Source organism: Amblyomma maculatum, chromosome 1 (assembly GCF_055883805.1).
Source record: "Amblyomma maculatum isolate TAMU_Amacu chromosome 1, ASM5588380v1, whole genome shotgun sequence".
Taxonomy (NCBI): domain Eukaryota; kingdom Metazoa; phylum Arthropoda; class Arachnida; order Ixodida; family Ixodidae; genus Amblyomma; species Amblyomma maculatum.
This window is the reverse complement of record NC_139344.1, coordinates 177,158,133-177,180,796: the sequence shown is the minus strand read 5'-3', so window position 1 is coordinate 177,180,796 and position 22,664 is coordinate 177,158,133. Positions and strand designations below refer to the sequence as shown.

At 43.9% G+C, this 22,664-nt stretch overlaps 1 protein-coding gene and 1 pseudogene across 1 annotated transcript in view; one reads left to right on the top strand and one right to left on the bottom strand.

Moving 5' to 3' along the window:
• dbo (Kelch-like protein diablo) overlaps nt 1-22,146 on the top strand; it is a 34,468-nt gene extending 12,322 nt beyond the window's left edge. Inside the window, exons 5-9 of the mRNA XM_084589645.1 lie at nt 46-229; nt 2,732-2,875; nt 10,247-10,380; nt 16,705-16,913; nt 21,225-22,146. Coding sequence (XP_084445771.1) covers nt 46-229; nt 2,732-2,875; nt 10,247-10,380; nt 16,705-16,913; nt 21,225-21,416 — 863 coding nt within the window. The 3' untranslated portion in view covers nt 21,417-22,146. The remainder of the gene's footprint in view (nt 1-45; nt 230-2,731; nt 2,876-10,246; nt 10,381-16,704; nt 16,914-21,224) is intronic.
• Nucleotides 1-22,664, bottom strand: part of LOC146204963 (uncharacterized) — a 193,706-nt pseudogene that overhangs the window by 108,498 nt on the left and 62,544 nt on the right.

Here is a 22,664-nt window from a genome sequence, read left to right as displayed (position 1 = left end):
AAAACGTGCTCTCAACCTAAAGTTGGAATGTTTCTCCTCTTTCAGTGGGTGGATGGTGCAGTGGGGACGCTATTGCTAGCGTGGAGCGCTACGATCCTCAAGCCAATGAGTGGCGCATGGTGGCTCCCATGAGCAAGCGTCGATGTGGTGTTGGCGTAGCAGTGCTAAATGACTTGCTGTATGCTGTTGGTGGTCATGATGGCCAGTCTTATCTGAACAGCATTGAACGGTTAGAGTTTGCATTTTGATTCTATGAATTTATTTTTGTGTTCCTTTTTTGTCACAAAAAAAAGGAAGAATGCAAAAAAGAAAAGTCTGAAACTTTCTTTTGCCTTGTGTCTATGCCAGATAGTGCACAATTGTTGACTGTGTTGTTGAGCTTGTGTAAGGAGTTATAAACACTAAATTTTGCTGTTTTTCTTTCTTGGTTGTAACAGGAAAGTTTTTCTTTAACTATAGTCTGTGTTATGCAGTGTAGCAAGGTGCTCATAGTGACCTTGATACAGTATTGGCACTCTTGAAGGAGTATAGACACCTAATTTTTGGGTTCGTGATTTATTCTTCGTAATGATGCCTTAGACATTACTGTACATGGATCACCATGTGACATTAGACTACGACCGCTGCATAATTTATAATTGAATTTCTTTTCTGAGCTGTTTCGGGTTCAGTTTCAACAGCCGAGTGATGGTTGTGATGTCAAAATCAAGTCTACGTCACGTGCGGGATGAAAATAAAAAGCAATATAATCAGTCCGCTGTAATTTGAATTCACTGCAACTCTAAAGCCAGCCTGCCTCAAGAACAGAAATCGCCAAAAGTGATAAGCCAGCTATTACAGTAAAACCTCGTTGATATGTTTTTTTAAAATGCGGCATAAAAAGCGTATTAGTATCCGGGAAAATGTACGATCTGAACTGCCTGATTTTGAAAAATTTAACTGCAGAATTTGGTACAATAGCATTTAGAAGTAAGGCTTTCGCTGCATAAAAGTGTAGATTAGCATTTATAGACACCCAGTATGCAAGCTCTTTCTTTAGCTTTTGCAAAATTCAGTCCATATTTGCATTGTCATAAGCGCAGAAGAGATTTAGTAACAGGTATGGTTCTAGAAGGTAGTGATGAACTGGGATCGCTTCCTTGGTTGTGTCCGGATGATTCACCCTCATACACCAATGACATGTGGGGAAGCCATTGCGCAGGCTTAGCCGTGTTTTTTGCTAATGCTGCGTCCACCAGACCCGGCCCGCTCATATGGAAGCGAATAGTTTAATTATCAAATGGCTCATTCCTATGCCCCTAAAGCACCGCAAAGGAGCCACTGCGTTGCTCCTTTTGGAGCCATGTTCCCGCGGAAACTGTCGCCACGTATGTTGGCTTATTGGCTTTCTTTCATGCTTTTCTTCTTTGCATCTAGGCACTGCAGGAAAGCAACTGTGGCAGGCGAGTGCCGCTGATAAGTTTTCATCTCGCGAGCGCTCATTAGCGCATATCCAGCTGATCGCAAAATGTATTATATACGACTACAGTTTGTCAAAATTTCGAACATAGTAACCTGGAAATTGTGTTACCTGGAAACTTATTAACCAGAAGAAAAATAGCGTACTTTTATTGGAGATATTTTACTGCCCACGATTTTGAGTGCATGAAACGGGAAATTGTATGAACCGGAAACATATCAAAGAAGTTCTACTGCATATTGCTGTTTTTTCATGCCGCGTGTGGCCTAGACTTGGTTGCGACATCACAGCCATCTCTCGGTTGCTAAAACTGAAACTGATGATGAAGAAAAATACAATTATAATTATTTAGTGGTCGTAGGCCAAGATCATATGGTGAGCCATGTAGAGAAATGTCTTATGCATTATTAATAAAAAGAAAAATGCACCAAAATTTGGTGCCTATACTCTTAAACATAGTGTTTGAAATGTCTTTTTTTACCACAGCTACGGTAAAAGTTTTGTTAAAAGTTAACTAGTGAAGACTGAACTTTTGTACTAGTCTTATGAGTTAGGAGAGCATAAATAGGGCAGTGGCTGTGGCACTTTGCTTCCATGTTATTAATCTGAAACCTGCAAGAGGCTACAAGCTAGTGTGTTATGTTGTGATATTAACCAGTACAATAAGCATGTACAATTAATTGGTTGTTGTCCTTTGAGGCCTGCATGAATGAATGACAAAGCAACTTGCTGAGAATTGCATCGATTACCTCCTTGCCAAAGAAATGTTAAATGCTTTAACCTGCAACGCTATTGATGTCATTTATTGCTTTGTAGGCAGCAGCGAAGATTGCTACTCCATCAGTAGAGTCACTGCTGTCTGACTTGTGACTTGAAACAATCTCAGTCTCTGAATAGGGTTCCACAGTGCTTTTTTAAGAAGGAAGTTGAAACCTTGTTTCTGCGCACTTCCATTTATCCACAACAAGCAGGCAGCCACATTTGTTGCCGTCTAGTATCAAGGACTGTGAATAGAAACAAAGGGAACATGTGATAAGATAAGCTCATCACCAGATGTAATAGTACTGCTTGACAAAATTTGTACTGGCTGCAACCTTGCCTATGCCAGCAGAAGAGGAAAAATGCAGTAGATGTTCATCAATTGTCTGAGTAATAATGCATTCAATTACAACATTTTCGCTCACATATTCTTCATGTCTTGCATTATGGCATGCATATCTATGAGTATTTTCTACTGTAATTGCAAAATCCTTGATTTTGGCCTTCATGTAGGTATGATCCTCAAACAAACCAGTGGTCAAGTGATGTTGCCCCAACAAGTTCTTGCCGCACAAGTGTTGGAGTGGCTGTACTTGATGGTTACCTATATGCAGTGGGAGGCCAAGATGGCGTGTCGTGCCTCAACTTTGTTGAAAGGTATGCTGCTTAAATATTTGCTGATTATACATATTCCTGTGAAACTTCATCACTGTCCCAGTTTTTCCTTTCTTTGAGCTTAAAAAAATGCAAGGTGTATTACAGTCGAACCCGGATATATCGAACTCGAAGGGGATCGCGAAATAGTTTGATATATCGATAATTCGATATACAAAAATCGGCTTGTGACGGCACTTACGATGAGAAAAAACGATACCATATTTGTCGCGTAATCAACCCACTCGCATAATGAACCCACCCTCCACTTTTGCGCCCGAGAATTTGAAAAAAAGAAAATGCGTTAAGGCCAGCTCGCTCACATGCAAGCGACTGGGTGATCTCAGCGACAAGTGGCAGCGACAGAGCGAAAATTTTCAAATTTGTTGGAACTGCGTCCCTCTCACCGCTCGAGCCACCGCGGCAGCTCAAAACAAGGTTTCTGTGTCGCCACGGCGGCAGAAATCGCGAGCATTTTCGCTTGCATCTCGATTGCGCACGTCGGTCCGGTCCGTTTTGGTCGTCTCATCCACAGCTCATTGGCAGCGTGCCAAGATGCTGCGCAGCGATAACGTCAGGGCGCGTTTATCTTTTGATAGCTCCTGCGATGGCGGGGAGCGAACTTAGCAGAGTGCCCGTGATGGCTTGATTGCACAAGCCTGGTTCGATTTATCACGCCGCGCTTGGGGCGGGCGTCTTGATCGCAGCAGCTGACCGCGTGCTTTCGCTGATTCATACATGCAAGGATAAACGATTAAAAAAAAATAATAATAATAAAATGAACATCTCCGCAAAAAAAAAAAAAAAAACTGCTGTTTCTTAACATCCGCAGCCGCCATATCTTACACTACGCCGCACATACATACAGCACAATGATAAGAAAGGATGACTCTCGCAAAAAAAAAAAAGAAAAAAAAAAGAAAAAAAAAAAACAGAGCTGCCACTTTTTAACATCCGCAGGCGCCATAGCCACGTCTGCCGCCGCGCTGCCGCACGCAGAGGGTTTGCAACACACGCTGGAGAAAGCGTCCGACGTCTGCTGAAAACGGGCTGAGCTGGCTTGGCGCATGCGTTGCATAGCTCAGCAAAAGAATGGGCACACCCACGCACATGGCTTGCAAACGTCATGTGTTGGCGCGCGGGAAACGACAACTGCAGATGCGCGCGCCTTTGGGGAATGGGTGCGGCGCTGCAAAGACCAGCCGTCGCCTCTCATTCCTTCCGTGCGTGGCTTGAAAACGTCACGCGGCAAACGGCCAAGGGTAATGCGATCGTCTTTGGGGAAGACACACTTTCCAGTGCGGGGTGCGGAGTTCGATATATCGAACGACCGGTGAAATTGAGTTCGATATATGACGCGGCTTTCCTATACTTTTACATGGGATCTTCAAGGGGATATTTCGTGAGTTCGATATAACCAAAATTCGATATATCCGGGTTCGATATAACCGGGTTCGACTGTATACCAATGCGGAACCTAGGGTATATGGTTAAATGTTATATGTAGTAGTCACTATGCACCTGCATTTTGCCTGCTTAATCAATTCGCTTGTGCCAACCTTATAAATGTTGCTTTTACCGCTTGTGTGAATAGTTTTCTTGCTCCACAAAAACAAAGTGCTGTATCTCAGACTGTTTAGGTTTAGATCTTTGGTTCTGATTGGGCTGTGATGGTGCAGTCCCTAGACTGCCTAGAAATCTTGCTCCTTCACAGATTAGGAGAGCGCTGTGGATAGCCATATTGAATGGAAAACAGTGCAGGAGACAAACACCAAAGCAAAGAACCACAGGACGAGCGTGTTTGTCTCCTGCACTGTTTTCCATTCAATATGTTCCACCAACTACCCGTTTGGCTATAGCGTTGAGCCATATTAAATTTGCCATAAGAGAAATGTTGAGCACCATTACTAATACCGTCCCATTCGGATCTGTCCAACTAGATTTCTTTAATATAGTATATCTCATTTTTTTTTTTCATTGATAAAAGAAAGTTTGTGCTGTACAAACAAAATTGTGACATTGCATCCAACATTCCCATGTGTGCCATGATTACAGCACTCGCCAGCAGAACCTTATGAAAAGAACCTTGTTCCAAAATGAGTGCCATTGCAGCATCCGCTTTTCGTTGGAGGCAGAGAGCAAGATGCCCATGTGCTGCATGCATGTCCAGAAGAGTAGGAGTCCCCAAGCTTAGTCTTTTTCCTGCAAACAATTTTTGGCCCCTCTAAAGAAATGCAAACTTCTGTTGTTGAAGCGTAGGTGGCATTGATTGCTGGCCACATCATGTGTTGTTGCATCGAAGCAGCGACACACACACCGCACGCCGTGCCTTCTTCAGGAAGTCTGAAGGAAGACCTTCAGACTTCTGCTGTTGTTACCTCCTGCAGCACTTTGTAAATGCCAAACATGCAGAATGATCGGCTTCATATTAGAGATGGGCACTTTGGTGCTATTTTACTTTCACCATTCATTCTCCAAAAGCTAAAAAAAAAAAAAAGCAACTTGACAATGAGATAGCCTAATGAGGTGTCTCATAGCCTAAGTCGCTTTGGGATGTTAAACGCTACAAACCACACCTAATGAAGCATGGTTTACATGGCCTTGTATTGATCTCTGGCTGGTGTTAACAAAATTTGATTTTAACCTTCCCACTTTTAAGCCCTGTTTTAACGAAGTGGAGTGCATACACGAGTCTTGGGGCCCCCAGTTATGTTTGCGCATTTTTCATACATGACAAGCATGGTAAAGCAAGTCTGTCTTTTTTTTAAAGGAAGTTCTTTTGAAGGGTGGTGTTGTGTTCCTAATAAGATTCTAGGTGGCACTAAGATGGAAACCGGAAATTTGCATCTTAAATATGTTTTAGTGTTATAAAGGTTTCATGCAAAGAAGAAAAAAACAAATTGAGGAGGGGCCAGTATTCACTCTTCTCCAGAATGTTTTGCTTGTCAATATCCGTGGTGCAAATGCTATATGCAAGTTACAAAACACTGTTCTAAATGCAGATATTTTAGATATTCCAGCTCCTCTTAAACTGCATCCTTTAGAACTAATTTTCTCTTCAAATTTTTGTGTACACATTGTATAAGAATGTTTTCTTCCTTGTCAGCTCAATTACCTACTATGTTTCAGAGCATATATATTTTGTTCCTTTTCTGTTCTTATTTTTCTTTTGTCACATCAGTCATGCCAGTGCACATTGGGGCTTCTGACACGAGATGGGTCAAGAACCAGTCAAGTTGCCGTTTGTAACTTTCTTCCTTATCTCAAATTTAACACTACATATTTTATAGAAATACTTTATTCATTCATTCAAAAGGTTTATAAGGTATGATGCCTCTCATTTCTGTAGCGTGCAGTCAAACGGCAACACGTGGACAGTTCGCCGTTGTAATTAATATGGAGACTGGCTGCAGCATAGTTCTCCTTGAATTTAACCATCATTTATATATAGCCATGCTTAAACGCAGTATAACTAAATTCCTAACAAAATTACACAGGTAGTGCAGTCTCCTGTGCTGTGTTAGGTTTTGTGGCTCATAAACAACTAAGGCTATCATGCGCCAAAAGCTAGGTTAAAATGTGTTTTGTGAAAAAAATTGGAAAACGGGTGTGTTAAAAATCTACAATTTGTATAGAAGGCGTGCTATTGCTCTTCCTCCTAAAAATAAGCTGGGATGGAATGGGATGCTATGATTATAGAATATAGTGAAACGCTTTCTCAGTAGTGGCTAGAGTTTTGGACATGTAATTAGGATGTGGTTGACTGTAAGAACCTCTCTGCATTCTTCACAAGTAAGCTTATCGTGTTTCATTAGTAAAAAAGTTGTGTGTGAGATGTGTGCGTCCAATACGGAGATGGCATACTGTCACTTCCATGAAGCATTCTTGATGAGGGCTTGTTTTCCATTCTGCTATTATGGGCTTTACAAGGTGCAATTTATTGCTTTCTTGGTTACTACACATAGACTGCCATTTGTCCTTTCGTTTGGGCTGAATTAACTCTGTGCAGTCCTTATATGGCAAGTTTAATTTCTCAATTTTGTTTCTGTGAGCTTGAGCAGTGCACATGTCTGCTCTCTCGTTGCCGTTAATGCCTACGTAACTTGGAAACCAACAGAATTGTGCAATATTCTGCACTGCTATGATTTGTGCAGTACAATGATTATGACCAGCATAAAATGTTTAATCGGAAACAAAACACAGGAGATGTTGCACCTCTAGCTGAACCGTTGTCTTTTGCTGGGCTTCAGTTCTGTTTCAGAATTGTGCATGCTATACTCCGTTTCATACATCAAGTGCAACACTGCCAAATCTACAGCTCTTTTTTGTGCTCTCCGCATCCGCGATGAAAAATAGTGGCTGCTCTTGACGAGAGGAAATAATAGTTGTTTTGTCTGCAAGCTTAATACATCTTACATTTGCCATCAACTTCATAAAGAGCACCTTTTTTAGGGAGAAAAGATCGGATTCGGTGAATTTGTATGTTTTTTATGTCGTTTTCCTTCGTGTCGCGTTTTCGCTGCCCTGCAACCTTGCCAGCTGTGCCACTAGATGGCGCTGGCTGTGCCCTCCGCGCTGCGCAACTGTTTTTGAAAAAATGGTTCTTCGGTGCGCATTTTTTTCTATAAGATCCGCACTGCGAAGATGTCTAGGCATGCGAAGCAAGTTATTGCAAACGTGTATGCTCGGAATAGAGCCCGTTTCCGCAAAAACCACTCGGCCACGAAACGAGCACGTAGTGATACGCCTCCTTTTTTTTTTCTTGCGGACTACTTGCGTAGCTTTCGCTGCGTTGCACCTGATGTATGAAACGGAGTATAGTGTGTTCCACGGTGACGCAGAGGATTTCTTAATAGCATACAAAATGTTGTAGAACAGGCCTCAGTTGTGAGCATAATGATATGGAACCAGAATAAGCCTTGTCACATGAAGTGATCGCTGGGCACAAACACCTCCATCTTTTAGATTATGTAGCTTGAAAATTGACAGCCTTTGTAGTTTCTTGTTCTTTGGCAACATAACACTTACCTTTTTCTTTTACTGGATGGCATGAGCATTCATTCCCGCTTTTTGCGACCACATAGTTCGCATCTCCCGGTATCACAGTCCAGCAGTCAGTGCTTCGGCGGCGCTTATCACCAGTGGGCTGTTTCTGGAGAAGACAGCGTGGTGGTGCCAGCATCACTGTTAAGTGTGAATGGCAAGCGTGACGTTCGTAATTTCCCCATTGCCGAAATGTAGCCCAGCAGCATGGTTTGTTTCGTTCTCTTAAATTCATGCCATCCTGCAGGTGCCATTAGTCGCGCCGCTTCGAACATTGCTTTGCGCGCCACTGATCGTTCAGTTTTATTTTTAGATGGCATCTTGCTGTTTTAACACCTACACGTATTGCATCCACATGCTTTTATTGCTCTTCGAGTGCACTGAACCTTTGCAGTGTGAGGATGCTTCACCTCACAGCACAGTCTGTGTGGTGAAGTATTCTCAAAATGCGACTGTATGTGGTGAAGCTTCCTCAAAACGCGGTGGGACGGTTTGTGAAGAGGCACCACTGCTATTGCGTCGCACTGTGAAAAAGGCGGGCACTTATGATTTTGGATCAGTTCTTCAACATTCCAAACAGTGTGCGTGAAGCAGAGAACTTGACAAAACAGTGAAAAATTGTTGTTGTCGCTTAGTTTTGAGTTCATATTTGTGGACAGCCATATTCTTGGCGTTAGATGAAATTTCTATGATGCAAATAGCTTTCGACAGTTTTTTTTTTTAGAAATGTTCGATAATTTGAACTTTCAGTTAATTCAAAGATTCTTCCTGGTCTCTTGAATACTGAATTAATGAGCTTTTACTGTACTCTCATTGTAATATGTGTAGGCGAGGAGCACATAGAGTATTGGTGGAAGTGCAAAGATGGGAAAAAACTCTATAACAACATGTAGCTGGGCTAGTTTGGTGCAGAGTTGAGGCCATGATAAGAAAACAACACTCTGACACAAGACCTTAAAAACAGATTATGTTCTCGAACATAACAAAGCTCAGCTGATGCGAAGTAAAAGTAATATTTTGTGCCCAGTTATTACTTGGTTCCTCACACCAGTATGACTTTTATAGGTATTGTTTGCCCACACAGTTATCGTTTTAGCTAGCTTTTTGTTGCTACAAGCCTGACTGCTTTTTGTTCTGGTGTTTCTGTGCCAGGCAAGTTTCATTTTAGACAAAATTATTAACACTGGCTGTAGCTATGCCTGTGTGATATGCATTCCTGCATAAGAAAAAGTATGCACTGAAGAAACAAGCTTTGACTAATAGCACTTTTTTTTAATCTGAAACATGCTGATTATGTCAGCGTTTTGGCTGGTGCTGGCTATTGCTGGTACAACAGTTTTCACCAGCTAATCTATACATTATGAAAGTCTAAAATTGTCTAATTTCTCTTTGTCCCATGGCTTAATAGAATTTTTTTTAATTGGTGGGGTTAGATATATATCTGTAGAGAGACAAACACTGTCTGTGAGCCTTGACCACTCGCCATGTCAGTGGATTATTGTCACGTATTAAGGCGAAAGCCTTTAATGCCTCATGCTCATGGCATCCAGCGTCCTGTTCCACTGTAGCTGTCAATCAAATAACGTCATCAACCGAAACGTACATAATAATTCTCTTTGTCTATAGTGAGGAAGATAGTTAAAAATAAATAAATTGTCTCCACCGGAAATTGAATCTCCATACCTTGGATTCCCAGCCGAGCGTTTTAACCAACTGCACCACAGCCGGGATCCTGAAACGCATGTCATAATTCTCCTTTTCTACTGTGTGGATGATAGTAGTGATGACAGTGAAGCTGCAATTAGTGATAATGACAATGATGGCATTAGCAATGATAATGATGGTGCATTTAGTTGATAATGAGAGCAAACAGAATGCACCTTGTGCACCAGCAGTGCTTAGGCTTTTGCATTTCTGCCGTGTAGATTCCACGGTGCTCCTGGAATTTTTTGCTGCACATTTTACAGATGCAGATTGGTTGTTGCCCTTTGCATAATTAAGCAAAAGATGGCAAAATCATTGAAAACTACTCACTGCAAATCAGAAATGTTTCCTTAACGAAAGTCCACTTTCACATTGTCACTGCACCAGTCATCGAAACCTTTAGGCTTTCCATATAGCTCTTATCCATTGTCACCTGTGGCATTGCTCACAATAATTGAGTATCAAATACACTGAAATGCATCACACACTCATTAGCTTGACACGGTTTGAGGTTCCATGCATTTGTTTCTGTGCTCTTTTTGTCTTTTTTGCTTCACCATCTTACTTTTGGTTTATGTTGTGCACAGTAGTGAGTGATTTTACAAATGTGCTGTGAAATGGTTGCAGGTATGACCCACAGACAAATCGATGGGCTAAAGTTGCACCTATGAGCACAAAAAGGCTTGGGGTAGCTGTAGCTGTGTTGGGAAGTTACCTTTATGCTATGGGAGGCTCCGATGGCACCTCTCCACTTAACACAGGTAAGATTTACGTTATAATAATGTATATCTGGAAACTCTAGCATGTGAAGTGAACATTCTGAGGTTTATGTTCTTATGCATGATCACAGTGTTCTACTTCACTTTGATCAGTGTGCTGTGTGTGGCATATGCACATGTTTTGTGCATTTCTTTGGATTGCTGCATTAAAATCACAATAATTGAAATGCAGCAGACCTTATCTTCGAGAATTAGGCCAACATGGGCCCTTGCCTTTTTCAACCAGTTCCGCTTCAATGCTCCGAACAGCAGAAAGTGGGCAGGCAATAAAGCATTGATAAAAATTTAAACTAAAAACTAGATGACAATTGCCCAGTCTTTCACTAAATAAATTTGGTGTGATGCTAATTGTTTTTGTCAGCTAATTTAGGGGTCATTCGATGAGTCATATTTTTGCACCTGGTTCCTTGAGTTCGAATTAATAAATAATGAGCTTTTACTGTAGTACATTGTGACAGTTTAGTTGCTCAAGGAACTGTAGTGTTGTTTATTGTAATGGCAGCATTCACTGCACAGGATGATCAATACATAGCAGACTTGTGAGAGCCATTGTTGCAGGTTTGCTGCATGTGAAGCGTGCATGAAAACTAACAGCGGCAGAATTTTTGATGTGTGCAGTTATTGATTTGTGGCTTGCAGTATTCAGCTAATGAAGATGTTAGTGTGATGGTTGTAGTGTGTGGCAAAACTTGGCTGTTTTGCATCCTGAGCCAAATTTAATGCGTGTGATTCTGTCAAATAGGTGACACAATCCGCAGTTTTAGAATGACACTGGGTTCGTTATTTGCCTTGCATATTCAGCTGCATTTGGAAATTGTGGTACTATTAGCATCGAACATGTTGGGAACCCATCTTTGTAATATCCTGCCTCCAAAAAGAGGTATAAAACTGCCACAACTGCAGTGAAGCCTTGTGAGGAGGTTCTATCACACAAACTGCAAACAGTAAATGATAGATAGGGCAGTTCTAGCATGCTTAAACAGTGCCAATGTAAGCAAGGGAACGCACACTGCCTTTCGATGGGTATACTGCTTCTAAAAAGGAAAAGAAATGGCCAGCCATGCAATAGCCGGTCAGCTTCGGAAAGTGACACTTAGCTGATTTCAGAAGCTGGCAAATGCACTGCTGATAGCCTCCGCTGTTGCGGACTCGCGTCAAAGCTCAGAAACTGAAACTATGTGACCAGGCTTGGCCTGCCTGCTGTTGTCATGCTCATGCTTGCAGTTCAGCACACGTGCAAGGTGTACAGTTTACAGTGCACAATGCTCCAGGCGGGATTTTTACACAGTTGCTTTCTCTTCATGCTGGCGACGCCGTAACTCGGCTCTCCTCTTTGTTAGCTCCATGCAAAATTCTGCAAGTGGGCTACTGACCCAAAAAGTCAACCAAAACGAGATGACGGAGCTTGCACTAGAAAAGTTGTGGACGAGGAGTGCCATAGGTGTGGACTTAAAGAATGTATTCTTAATACATTATGAAAGGATTACCTTGCACTTCTACATTATGATGGTATGAATCTATGAAGCGGATGGTCGTCCCATCTTGTTCTCATTACATCATATGTGGGAAAGCCTACCTGACTAAGTCTAACAGCATTCAAATATCATCGGTCCACACGACAAATGGACAATAAGAAGTCAAAGAGGACACTTTTGTACAGTTGCCCTTATATTGTGATTTCAGCATGGTAGAATTTATGAAAGTTGGCACGGTCAGTATTGATCGCTGCGGAATATTTGGAAACTTTCAAATGGTCAGAAAGTTTTGTATCAAATTCAAATACGAACCAAATACAGTCAAATCTCGATATAATGAATCCCGCGGGACCGCAAAAAATCATTCGTTATTTTGAAATATTGTTGTAATGAAAAATCTGCGATTATAAGCCAGTGGTCAAACCTAGGTATGCAAATGACGTACTATCGTGCGCAAAAGTGGTGGGGAGACCACTGCTTCAACGGCCGGAGCAGCTGCAGGGCGTCGCTGCAAGAGTACCCGTTGTGACGCAAGAGTTTCCCTCGCTCTCGGTATGGCGCTTATCATGACTGACAAACTTCTAGTGTGGCATGATAAGCGCCCGCCTGAAAGCGAGGGAAAGTCCTGCGTCACACCGGGCACTCTCGAAACGAGCGATCCGCGCGAGATAGCAGCGACGCAATGCGTCCCTGCAGCTGCTCCGGCCGCCGAAGCCGTGGTGTCCCGACTTTTGCGCACGACGGTACCTTGGCAGTGGGCACGTGTGTAGACAAGCAAAACCTCAGATGAAAATGTTGTACTAACTCCAAAGCTGATTTATTTGAAGAAATCAATTATTTTCTTCTGCCGCGTGCAGCAAACACGACCGTGCATGACATTACACCACTACAGCACATACACCTTCCACTTTGCGGAAAACCTCGTCGCATGCGTGTTGCACCAAGCGATGAAAGTACAGACTTTCTTCATGTGCAAAAAAAAAACAAGAGTTCGATATGACCTCATCTTCAATGCTCCCTGAAGTTTGAAAATCTTGTCCGGTCTTTCAAAATGTTTGCGGCGGTCGATGGGGCAATGCTACCTATCTGTAGAGGCCGAATCCCTTTTTCCCTGTGTCGATTTCTTGCAGTGAAAGCGGCTGCATTCATATCTTCTTGGCACTTCGCTGGTTAATATGCACAAACTTCGCAATAAGATAATCCGCGGCATAAAAAAAAAAGCAACTTCCAGCACGCTCTAACGCACAAACAACCGACCCGCGTATGACGCACAAGAAAAAAACGCAGGCGGCTAGGCTTGCTGGCTACTGCGTAATAAACCATAGCTTCGTGGTGGCGCTAGAAGCTGGTACTAGATGTGCTGATGATGATAGCTATAGCCCAAGGACCCTACACACAGAAACGGCGATTTCTGTTTCACGCGAGAGTTGCAAGCTGCGGCGCTGTTAATTTTAGCCAAATTCGTAATACTGATGTTCCAAAATTATTGAAGAAGAAATAAAATATGTTCGGTATTCTGAAATATACGCTATTTCGAAATTCGTCGCTGGGCATAAAATAGACAAATGGCTTCTGTATTTGCTGTGTTGGAAATGTGAGCAATGCCATTTTAAATATGCCCCGCTGCAGTGGCTCAGTGGTTTGGGTGCTGACTGCTGAACCAAAGATGGGGGATCAGATCCAAGCCACGTGGCAGCTTTTCGATGGAGGTGAAAAGAAAGGCCCTTTTGTGGTGTATGATGTCAGTGCACGTCGAGGAACTCCGGTTGAAATTTGCGAAGTCCTCCAGTGCGCAGTCTCTCATAGCCTGAGTCGTTTTGGAATGTTATGCCCATAAGCCAAGCCATTTTAAAAATGTGCATTGTGGGGAGCCAACTTTGAAAACTAAAAAGTGTTTTTTTGGACTCAGCTTTTATGTTAATGGCGTTCAATTTCTTAATTTAAGGGAGGCCTCTAAAATCAGAAGTAAAAAAGTTGATTCATTAATTTTAGTTGATTGCTTAATCACTGAGCTCTTTCACATACATAATGTCTGTCTTGCTATATATCTACATTCACATACCGTACTGACGCATCTCTCACAGGATTTAAAACAACGATCTTAAAACAGTTTTAAAAAAAACACCGGTACAGTCCAGCCCACATATAACAGCCGCAGATATAATGAACGCTTGCTTAGTATGAACGAGGGCGGTGCTACCGTCAAAATATATATTGGGGCAATGGCACAGTGTCTCACATAGAACAAGCTGTTGTGGCCTCAACACTCGGTTAGAGCGAACGCAAAGCTGTCGGGCCCCCGTAGTTGACCGAGCCGGCGGTGTTTGGCGTGGTTTCGCTCGACTGCGAACCCGCGGCAGGCGAATTTTGCGCACATTCGCATTGAAAAATTAAAACGAAAAAGCGCGCACACGTGGTGACGAAAGAGAAAGTGGCGCCGCCCGCATCGCTGTGATGCATCCACGTAATCTGCGTCAGCCAATCCGGAAAGTCAGGCGCCTCTCTACCGGCTCAAACCGGTTCTCCATTTGTTGCTCCATTGCCACCCCGCGCTGAGGGCATTGCGCCATCGATTCTTTCTGTGCGATGGCGGTGCGTTGACATCGTTGCCACATCCGTGCCTTTCCCAGATCGGGGAGTTGAAGGCTGCCTCAACGCGCGAGCCCAAGGGCTTGACTTGTGCCTGGTGCAATGGAGGACTGTACGCCGACCTTTTCAGGTGCTAAAAGGAAAGCTGTCGACATCGCAACGAAGATGGCCATTGTTAATGAACTTGCTCAAAGTGCAAAAAACTGCGAACTGGTCAAGAAGTACGGACTGTCAAAATCGACCATTTCAACCATTGCTAAGGGCAAGGAAAAGATTCTTGGTGCTACCGTGAATGCCGATCCGACGACTAGAAAGCGCCTTCGGAAGGTGACTTACGCGGACGTTGAGGACGCACTGCTAAAGTGGTTCGCCGACGCCCAGTCTCGCAACGTTCCGATCAGTGGACCGCTGATGCTCTCCAAGGCTAAAGACTTCGCCTTCCTTTTGGACTTTCCCGATTTCAGCCCAGGCAATGGATGGCTCCACCGATTTAAGGCTCGCCACGGAATTGTTTTCAAAGCGGTCGTCGGCGAGGCCGCGTCTGTGAACAACGAGGACGTCGATGCGTGGCTTTCCGACAAGCTCCCAACAATCACGAGCTATGCTCCACGGGACGTTTACAATGCCGACGAGACTGCGTTGTTTTATCAGATGTTGCCATCTAAAACGCATGCCTTGAAAGGCGACAAGTGTGCAGGAGGGAAGAACAGCAAGTTGCGCATAACCGTTCTTCTGTGGGTCAATATGGACGGCAGTGACCGGCGGCTGCCTTTTGTCATTGGCAAGGCACGTAAGCCGCGATGCTTTGGAAGCTACGTGCCCGTACGCTACAGGAACAATACAAAATCCTGGATGAGTCGTGACTTATTTGCCGAGTGGCTTGTCGAGTTCGACCGCGACATGGCACGAAAAAACAGGCAGGTCCTGCTCGTGCTGGATAACTGTGCGGTGCACCTTGTGCAGCCTTCCTTGAGTGCGGTGGCAGTGCTCTTCTTGCTTCCCAATGCAACCTGCAAAATTCAGCCGCTGGACATGGGCATCATTCATGCGTTCAAGGTGTGCTACCGGCGGCGCGTCATCCAACGCTTGTTGATCGCCATTGATGCTGCCATGCCAATTCGCATCAGCTTGCTTGCCGCCGTGGAGATGTTGAAAGCGGCGTGAATGGAACTCACTGCGGAGTGCATAGCAAATTGCTTCCGCAAGGCGGGTTTTATGGGCCCAGGCACCGAGGACGCCATAGATCACCCAGCGGAAGGCCGGTCGCACGAGGACTTGTGGCAACGCGTTGTTGACACGCAGCTGGCCGGACCTGACGTTGCCTAGGATGATTTCGTTTCTGCTGATGACGACGCCGACATTGCGGAGCCATGCACTGACAAAGCTATTGTGCGTGAAGTGCGAGCCCTTCCTGACTGGCCAGAGACCGACGAGGACGATGACGAGGATGCTGCTCTACCGCCGGTTGCTGTGAACGCTTCAACCGCGATCGGTTACATCGCGTCGCTTAAGGAACTCATGTGCAGCAGAGGCCTTAGCAATGAACATATTACCGCGCTGGAAAAATTAGAAATGGCAGTGATGCGATTAGCTTTGAAGAAGCAGACATGCATCACGGACTTTTTGCAAAAATAAAGTTAACTTTCGTCTTGCTCGCTCTTTTTGCCCGTATTATAGGTGGTCCACTTACTACGAACTTTGGATACAATGAACAAATGCCGCTTGACGATCAAGTTCATTATAAGTGGGCTGGACTGTATGTATTACATCTGCCACTACTACTATAGTATTAGAGTGAACAAGAAAAGATGATGTGCCATTTTTGGCAGGTTTTCTTGCATAGTGCTTAGCATTTTAAAATGCGAATTTCTTACTTCACTTGGAACGTTTGTGCATTCCTTGGTATTGCTATTATTTGGCCTCATTCATTTTAGCGGGTACTGGTGTGGTTTTATAGGCACATTTGTTTTACCGTGATGTAATGTAATATAGTGGCTGCATTTAAAGTGAAAACTTGTTCATTTTTGACAAGCACTTTGTATATTTGCACTCTTCTTAGTAACCTATCATTTTACTGCATTTCACAAATTCAAGACATGGAGGATCGTGGTAATAAATGCGTTGTTGTACCCACATTTCTTACCTGGCTGTTTTTAGGGCCAGAGTGCAAGCACCGTGATGATGTACCATTGCTTGTATGTCTACTGCAGTCGTCTCAATTTGATCTTTGCCTTTGTTTCAGTGGAGCGGTATGACCCACGGACCAACCGCTGGGGTTCTGTGGCATCTATGGGCACTAGGCGCAAGCACCTGGGCTCTGCTGTATATAGCAACATGATCTATGCTGTTGGAGGCCGGGATGACACTACAGAGCTCAGCAGTGCAGAACGCTACAACCCACAGCTGAACCAGTGGCAGCCAATAGTCGCCATGACCTCGCGGCGCTCTGGGGTTAGTTGGTTTTCTGACACGCTGGAAAGACTCTTCTTGTTCACTTATTTCGCATACCATTGGTTATGTGCTATTACCTCGCTGTGAGGGTTGCTGCACTACCTTGGCTGTGTTTCATGGTTTCCACAACATGGCTCCATTGCATAGTGATAATAAATAATGACTGATTAGGAATTTGTAGCTGCCTTCACTGTGGTACTTATATATACACATATACATATGCAGTCGAACCCGGATAACTCGAATTTCGGTTATATTGCACTCACGGAATATCCCCTTGAAAATCCCATGTAAAAGTATAGGAAAAGTATAAAAGTATATAGGAAAGTAAAAGTACAGGAAAACTCCAATTTCACTGGTTGTTCGATATATTGAGCTCTTCACCACGCACTGGAAGGTGCGCCTTCCCCAGAGACGCTCGAATCACCCTCGGCCGTTTTCTAGCCACGTGGCCACGTGCAGAAGGAATGAGAGAGAGCAATTCGGCGACGGCTGGCCTAGTGCAGTGCAGCACCCTTTCCCCAAAGGCGCACATCTGCGGTGATCATTTGCCGCACTCCAGTACGTGATGTTTGCAAGCCATGTGCTTGAAGGAACGAGAGGGAACCGGTTTGTCAATGGCCAGTACGGAGCAGACACAGCCAATGCAGCTGTGGTGTTCGAGAGAGGGGGAACAACGCGATAGAGCGAAGCGCAAGGGTGTGTCCATTCTTCTGCCAAACTTTCTCTCTCCCCTTCCTTTCTCTTTCCTGGTCTTCTTTCGCAGCAGCACGCACTACGCATGCGCCGACAAGCCAGCTTGGCCTGTGGCAGACGTCGAATGCTTCCTCCAGCATGGTCTCTATGGTTCGTCTCGGCTGCGGGAGGTGGTTGGTTCGAAACCCACCGCCGGACGCCCATCGGTAAACATGGGTACAAGCAGACCCCGGGCCTGGCGCCCAGCTTCTTCAGGGGGTGAGCTTGGAAGAAGCTCCGCTAACACCGCTACGCCCTCCGGGGCACAATCAGTTTCGAACACGTCAGCCTGCAAAGGTGGTTCAAGATTCAGTTGAGATTGATGATGAGATGTTGATGATCAAGTGATGTCGATAAGATGATGACCCTCATGATGTAAAGAAAAAAAGGGCCACATATGGGTTTCAGCCGCGCGAGGCCGACTTATGGTTGTCCGATGGCGGAATGAATCACTGTCCCATCGGCGCAACTATTCAGGCTGTGACCCCTTTCCCAAGCATTTCACCCCAGAAGAGCCGAACGCCAGGACAGAGGAACGCTTGTACCTATTGAAAACCAGTGGGTGCCCGGCGGCACCAGGGATTTAACCTGGTACCTCCTGAATGCGAGGCGGATGGTCTACCACAAGGCCATCGCTTCGGTGTGTTGTGAACCCTTTGTGCACGGCAGGTGACGGTGCAATACGAGTCTTGTGTCGTCGTGCTGAACATGCAGTGTAGCGTAAGCTATGGCGGCTGCAGACATTACGAAGCAGCAGATTTTTTTTTTTTGCGAGTTGACCATCCTTGTCATGCTGAATGTGCGGCATAGCGTAAGTTGTGGCGGCTGCAAACGTTAAGAGGCGGCAAATTTGTATTTTTTTCTTTTGCGAGAGTTGTCCATCCTTGTCGTCGTGCTGAATGTGTGGCGTAGTGTAAGCTATGGCTGCAGACATTAAAAAGCGGCAGATTTTTTTTTTTTTTTTTTTTTTTTTTTTTTTTTTTTTTTTTCCGAGTCGTCCATTCTTGCTTCTATAAATCAACGAAAGCACGCAGTCAGCTGTGATCATGACACCGGCTTTTAGCAGTGTTCACTTCAAACGGCATTTGCAGCTATCACACTTTCCAATGATTTTGTGGTAGTGGACTCTGCCCGCCCCAAGCGCGGCGTGATAAATGGAACAAGGCTTGTGCACTCAAGCCATCACGGGCACTCTGCCAAGTTCGCTTCCCGCCACTGCAAGAGCTAACATCAAAAGTATAGTCAAAAGATAAACACGCCGTAACATTATCGCTGCGCAGCACCTTAGTGCGCTGCTGATAAATGAGCTATGAATGCGACAGCCAAAATGGAGGGATGCGCCGCTGACTAACGCTTTTTATTGCGAAAGCAATACTGCTCGCAGTTTGAGCCTTCAGCGTGGAACGGCGGTGACCACCATTGATTTTTTACCTTTAGACGACCCCCGTAAACGACCCCAAGCTGGCAGGAGCTGCCAGCTTGAGTCTCTTGTTTCACATGAGACGGTTATGTCAGAATCAGCCTGCTAGGACCCTGGCATTCACGTTACCCCTATAGGCCACTAAGGCAAGTCATATCAGCGGGGCTTTATATGTGGGCTGAGGAAGAAGAAAAAGAGAAGAACACTCGTTCACCCGCAGCTAATGCTTTCGCTATTTGGTTCAGCAGCGTTGAACCCTTGTAATTTTTTCTGTGTGTGTCAAATTCTCAGCAGCAAAAGTGGAGGGTGGGTTCATTGTGCGAGTGGGTTGATTACAGGACAAATGTGGTATCATTTTTCACGATCGCAAGTGGCGTCTCAAGCCAATTTCTGTATATCGAATTATCAATATATCGAACTATTTTGCAATTCTTTTCAAGTTCGATACATCCGGGTTCGACTGTCTGTATATATATATGTCCTCAATAAACGAAATGTTAACAAGAAAACTTAAATTCGAATGCACAAACACAGATATAATAGCTCCTGGAAAGGAAATACAAACGAGATTGATTAGCATTACTAAAGGTGAGCCTTTGTACCTGCCAAATTAAACTAACCTACACTAGTATTGCCCTGACTAAGACCTTGTTTTACTGTTTGTTGTCTTGTTCACTTTTCATTTGTTGCTGATAGTGCAACCACTATCGTTAGTCTATGGATGTGACTTTGGTACTGAAATTCAATTTCTTTGCATCTAGGATGGTTCATTTGAGAATTAATGGTGCACAGTTTAATTCTCTCAGTGTCATGATGCATATATCCACTTCAAGCTGTATGTAAAGACAGCTATGCAGTCTAAATTTTTTGCTGTTGTTGTCCTTCTCGAAAGTTTGACTGCAGGTGTACAGAGCTCTTCAAGCAGTTGTGATTCAGAAGCAGTATTTGCAGCGGGGAAGCACATTTCCCAGTCATTCATAGTGTGAAGCAACACATGGCGAGCTTAGTTTAGTGAAACATGGGGTACAATGTACCACATTTTGTAGTCTATTGTGGTTTAACAAGACCTTTAGCCGTGCATAATCTGTTCACACGTTTTAAAATATGTCACTTGGATGTGATTTCGAAATATGGAGCCAACCAATTTTTTGGACTCCACTAATTCGAACTTTTACAAAATTTCAGACTCAATGAGGACTGTTACGTGCCTCATAAGATGGTGTGCATTATTGCAGTCAGTATTGTGGACTCGACACAAAGTCCAAAAGTTAAGTAGACATGGGCGAGGATCACCGCCATAGCTGACTCTTTGCTGCCATGAAAAGTGGCATCTTGAATTCAAACTGGCTCAGCTGGATGGATTGGCTTGGCTAGGCTAGTCTTGGAAGTTTTTGTACTAGTTGCCACTCGAGTTAACGGCACGCCTTCCTCTCCCATCGAGGTAGCCTGCAAGCTCATATTAAAAAACACACGAACCTGGTGCGCACAGTCACGATGATATGATGCCATTACATATGGTGAGGGGTGGGGTGGGAAAGGCGAACAAAGGGGGCTGTGGGGGGCTGTAAAGAAGCCTGCCCTCTGATGGGTTCCCTACCTTGCTGTTTGCCACTGTCATTGCCCAGTGCAATGGACACTGTTTTCATATCCCCCACCATATGCAGCACACATCAGGTGGTGAGATACATGCATTGCAGTATGCCTGTGCAGAACTGGCTCATAGTGTGGTTCACAGCATGTCACGTGGCAGAGTCATACTTCTGTTGTTGGTTACCTGAGATGAGGTGCAGACAAGTGTGTACAGACATCACAGAAGCATGAGTGCAATTATAAGCTAACATCTTTTGCGAGTGAGTATAGTGGGATCTAGTGGAATGTGCAGTTATTCATGCTAATTTTTCACAGAAAATAGAATTTTTTGAAGTTCACAGATTTATTGGAATGTTATGTTATTCATATCACTTTTCAGGTCCTTCCAAATCTAAAAAAAAAAAAAGAATGGTTGGCAGCTATGCCTAACATTTTGTTTATTGTGACATTGCATGTATTTATGTGCAACCATATATGCATGATATACATGCACTAAAGTGAATGCACAGGCCTCTGTTTGTCATTGAAAATCTGCAGCATGATTGAAAAAAGCATTGCCTTTGCAGGTGGGGCTGGCAGTAGTGAACGGACTTCTTTACGCCGTTGGAGGATTTGATGGCACCACTTACCTGAAGACCATTGAGGTCTATGATCCAGAACAGAACCAGTGGAAACTCTGTGGAAGCATGAACTACAGGCGTCTGGGAGGTGGAGTCGGTGTTGTAAGACTTCCCCAGCATGAAGCACACTACTGGTGAAACATGGACATTTTTTTATGGGCTAAAACCCATTTGTAACTTGTGCATTCATGGACTCGAAGATCTTGGAAGGATTTTCTTTTTCCAACCCAAGCACCTCAATGATGAAGAATTGTGCATCAGCAGTTGACATTAGCTCAAGTGAGAAAACTTTGAAGGCCTGGTGTGTACTCTACTGCTGCATATTTGCCTTTACCTGGAGCCCAGATTCTTAGGTATTGACAGGCATTGCCACTTTGTGAGGAGGTCAGAATGCAATCTTAATCCCTTATTTAAAGAAAAAAAGGACACGACGCAAATAAAGATTTACAACACTGCAAAACTTTCTGATTTTATCTTCATGAAGTGCATTGTATATGCAGTGGTACCACCTCTGCATTGTTGGTCAGACATGGAAACCACCCTTGTGTTGCCACTTTCAAGTGACTGAATTTTTCAAAACCCTAATGTTCGTAATTGTTTCATAACTACATATTGCTGTCTAATCAATCCAGGAAAGCAATGCCCCATGCTTCTTTTTCTCACTGCTGTAATATATTAAAATGTTGTCTGTTGTGCGACACATATTATCCACATGCATTTTAAAAATAGCCTGAGATTAACCATTTGGTTCACTTGTAACCAGACTGATGACTGGTAATATTCTGCGTGCTTAAAACTGTGGGGTCGTGCCCTTTATTTTAAATAGCTGGGGATATGCATTGGTGCATAATCATGAAAGAGATGCAGGGGAAGTATAGTATAAGGAATGTGTGCGTGCAATATGACTTGGTGTTGTGTGTATGATTCTCTAGAGAAGCTTAAAAGCTGAACATCTTTTTCGGTAAAGATGTGCAGGGTAGAGAACCTTCACAAGCTCTGCTGTATGATGGCTTGATTATTTAACCAGTTTTCTTTCTCTCTGTGTCCCGGTATTAGTGGAACATTTGTACATTTACATCAAGCTGGTATGGTTGAAAATAGTAAGCTGTGAAGTGCGCGAAGTTGGAAGTATATCTGGGTCACATCTTGGTTGACTTGGCTGAGCTGATGGTGGTAATGATATAATGTCAAGGTCAGTAGTGTTGGCAGTTTTATGAGTAACTATATTGATCTTATCTTGGGCGAACTACTTGTTAATTACGAATTCATGAGTTGCTTGAAAGTGGTCTTATTGCACGTAAACAACTCAAGGTTTCTACGTAAACTGCCCAAGGTTCTATGAAGACTACAACCCACTTGGACACCAATATCCAGTTGCGGTTCACA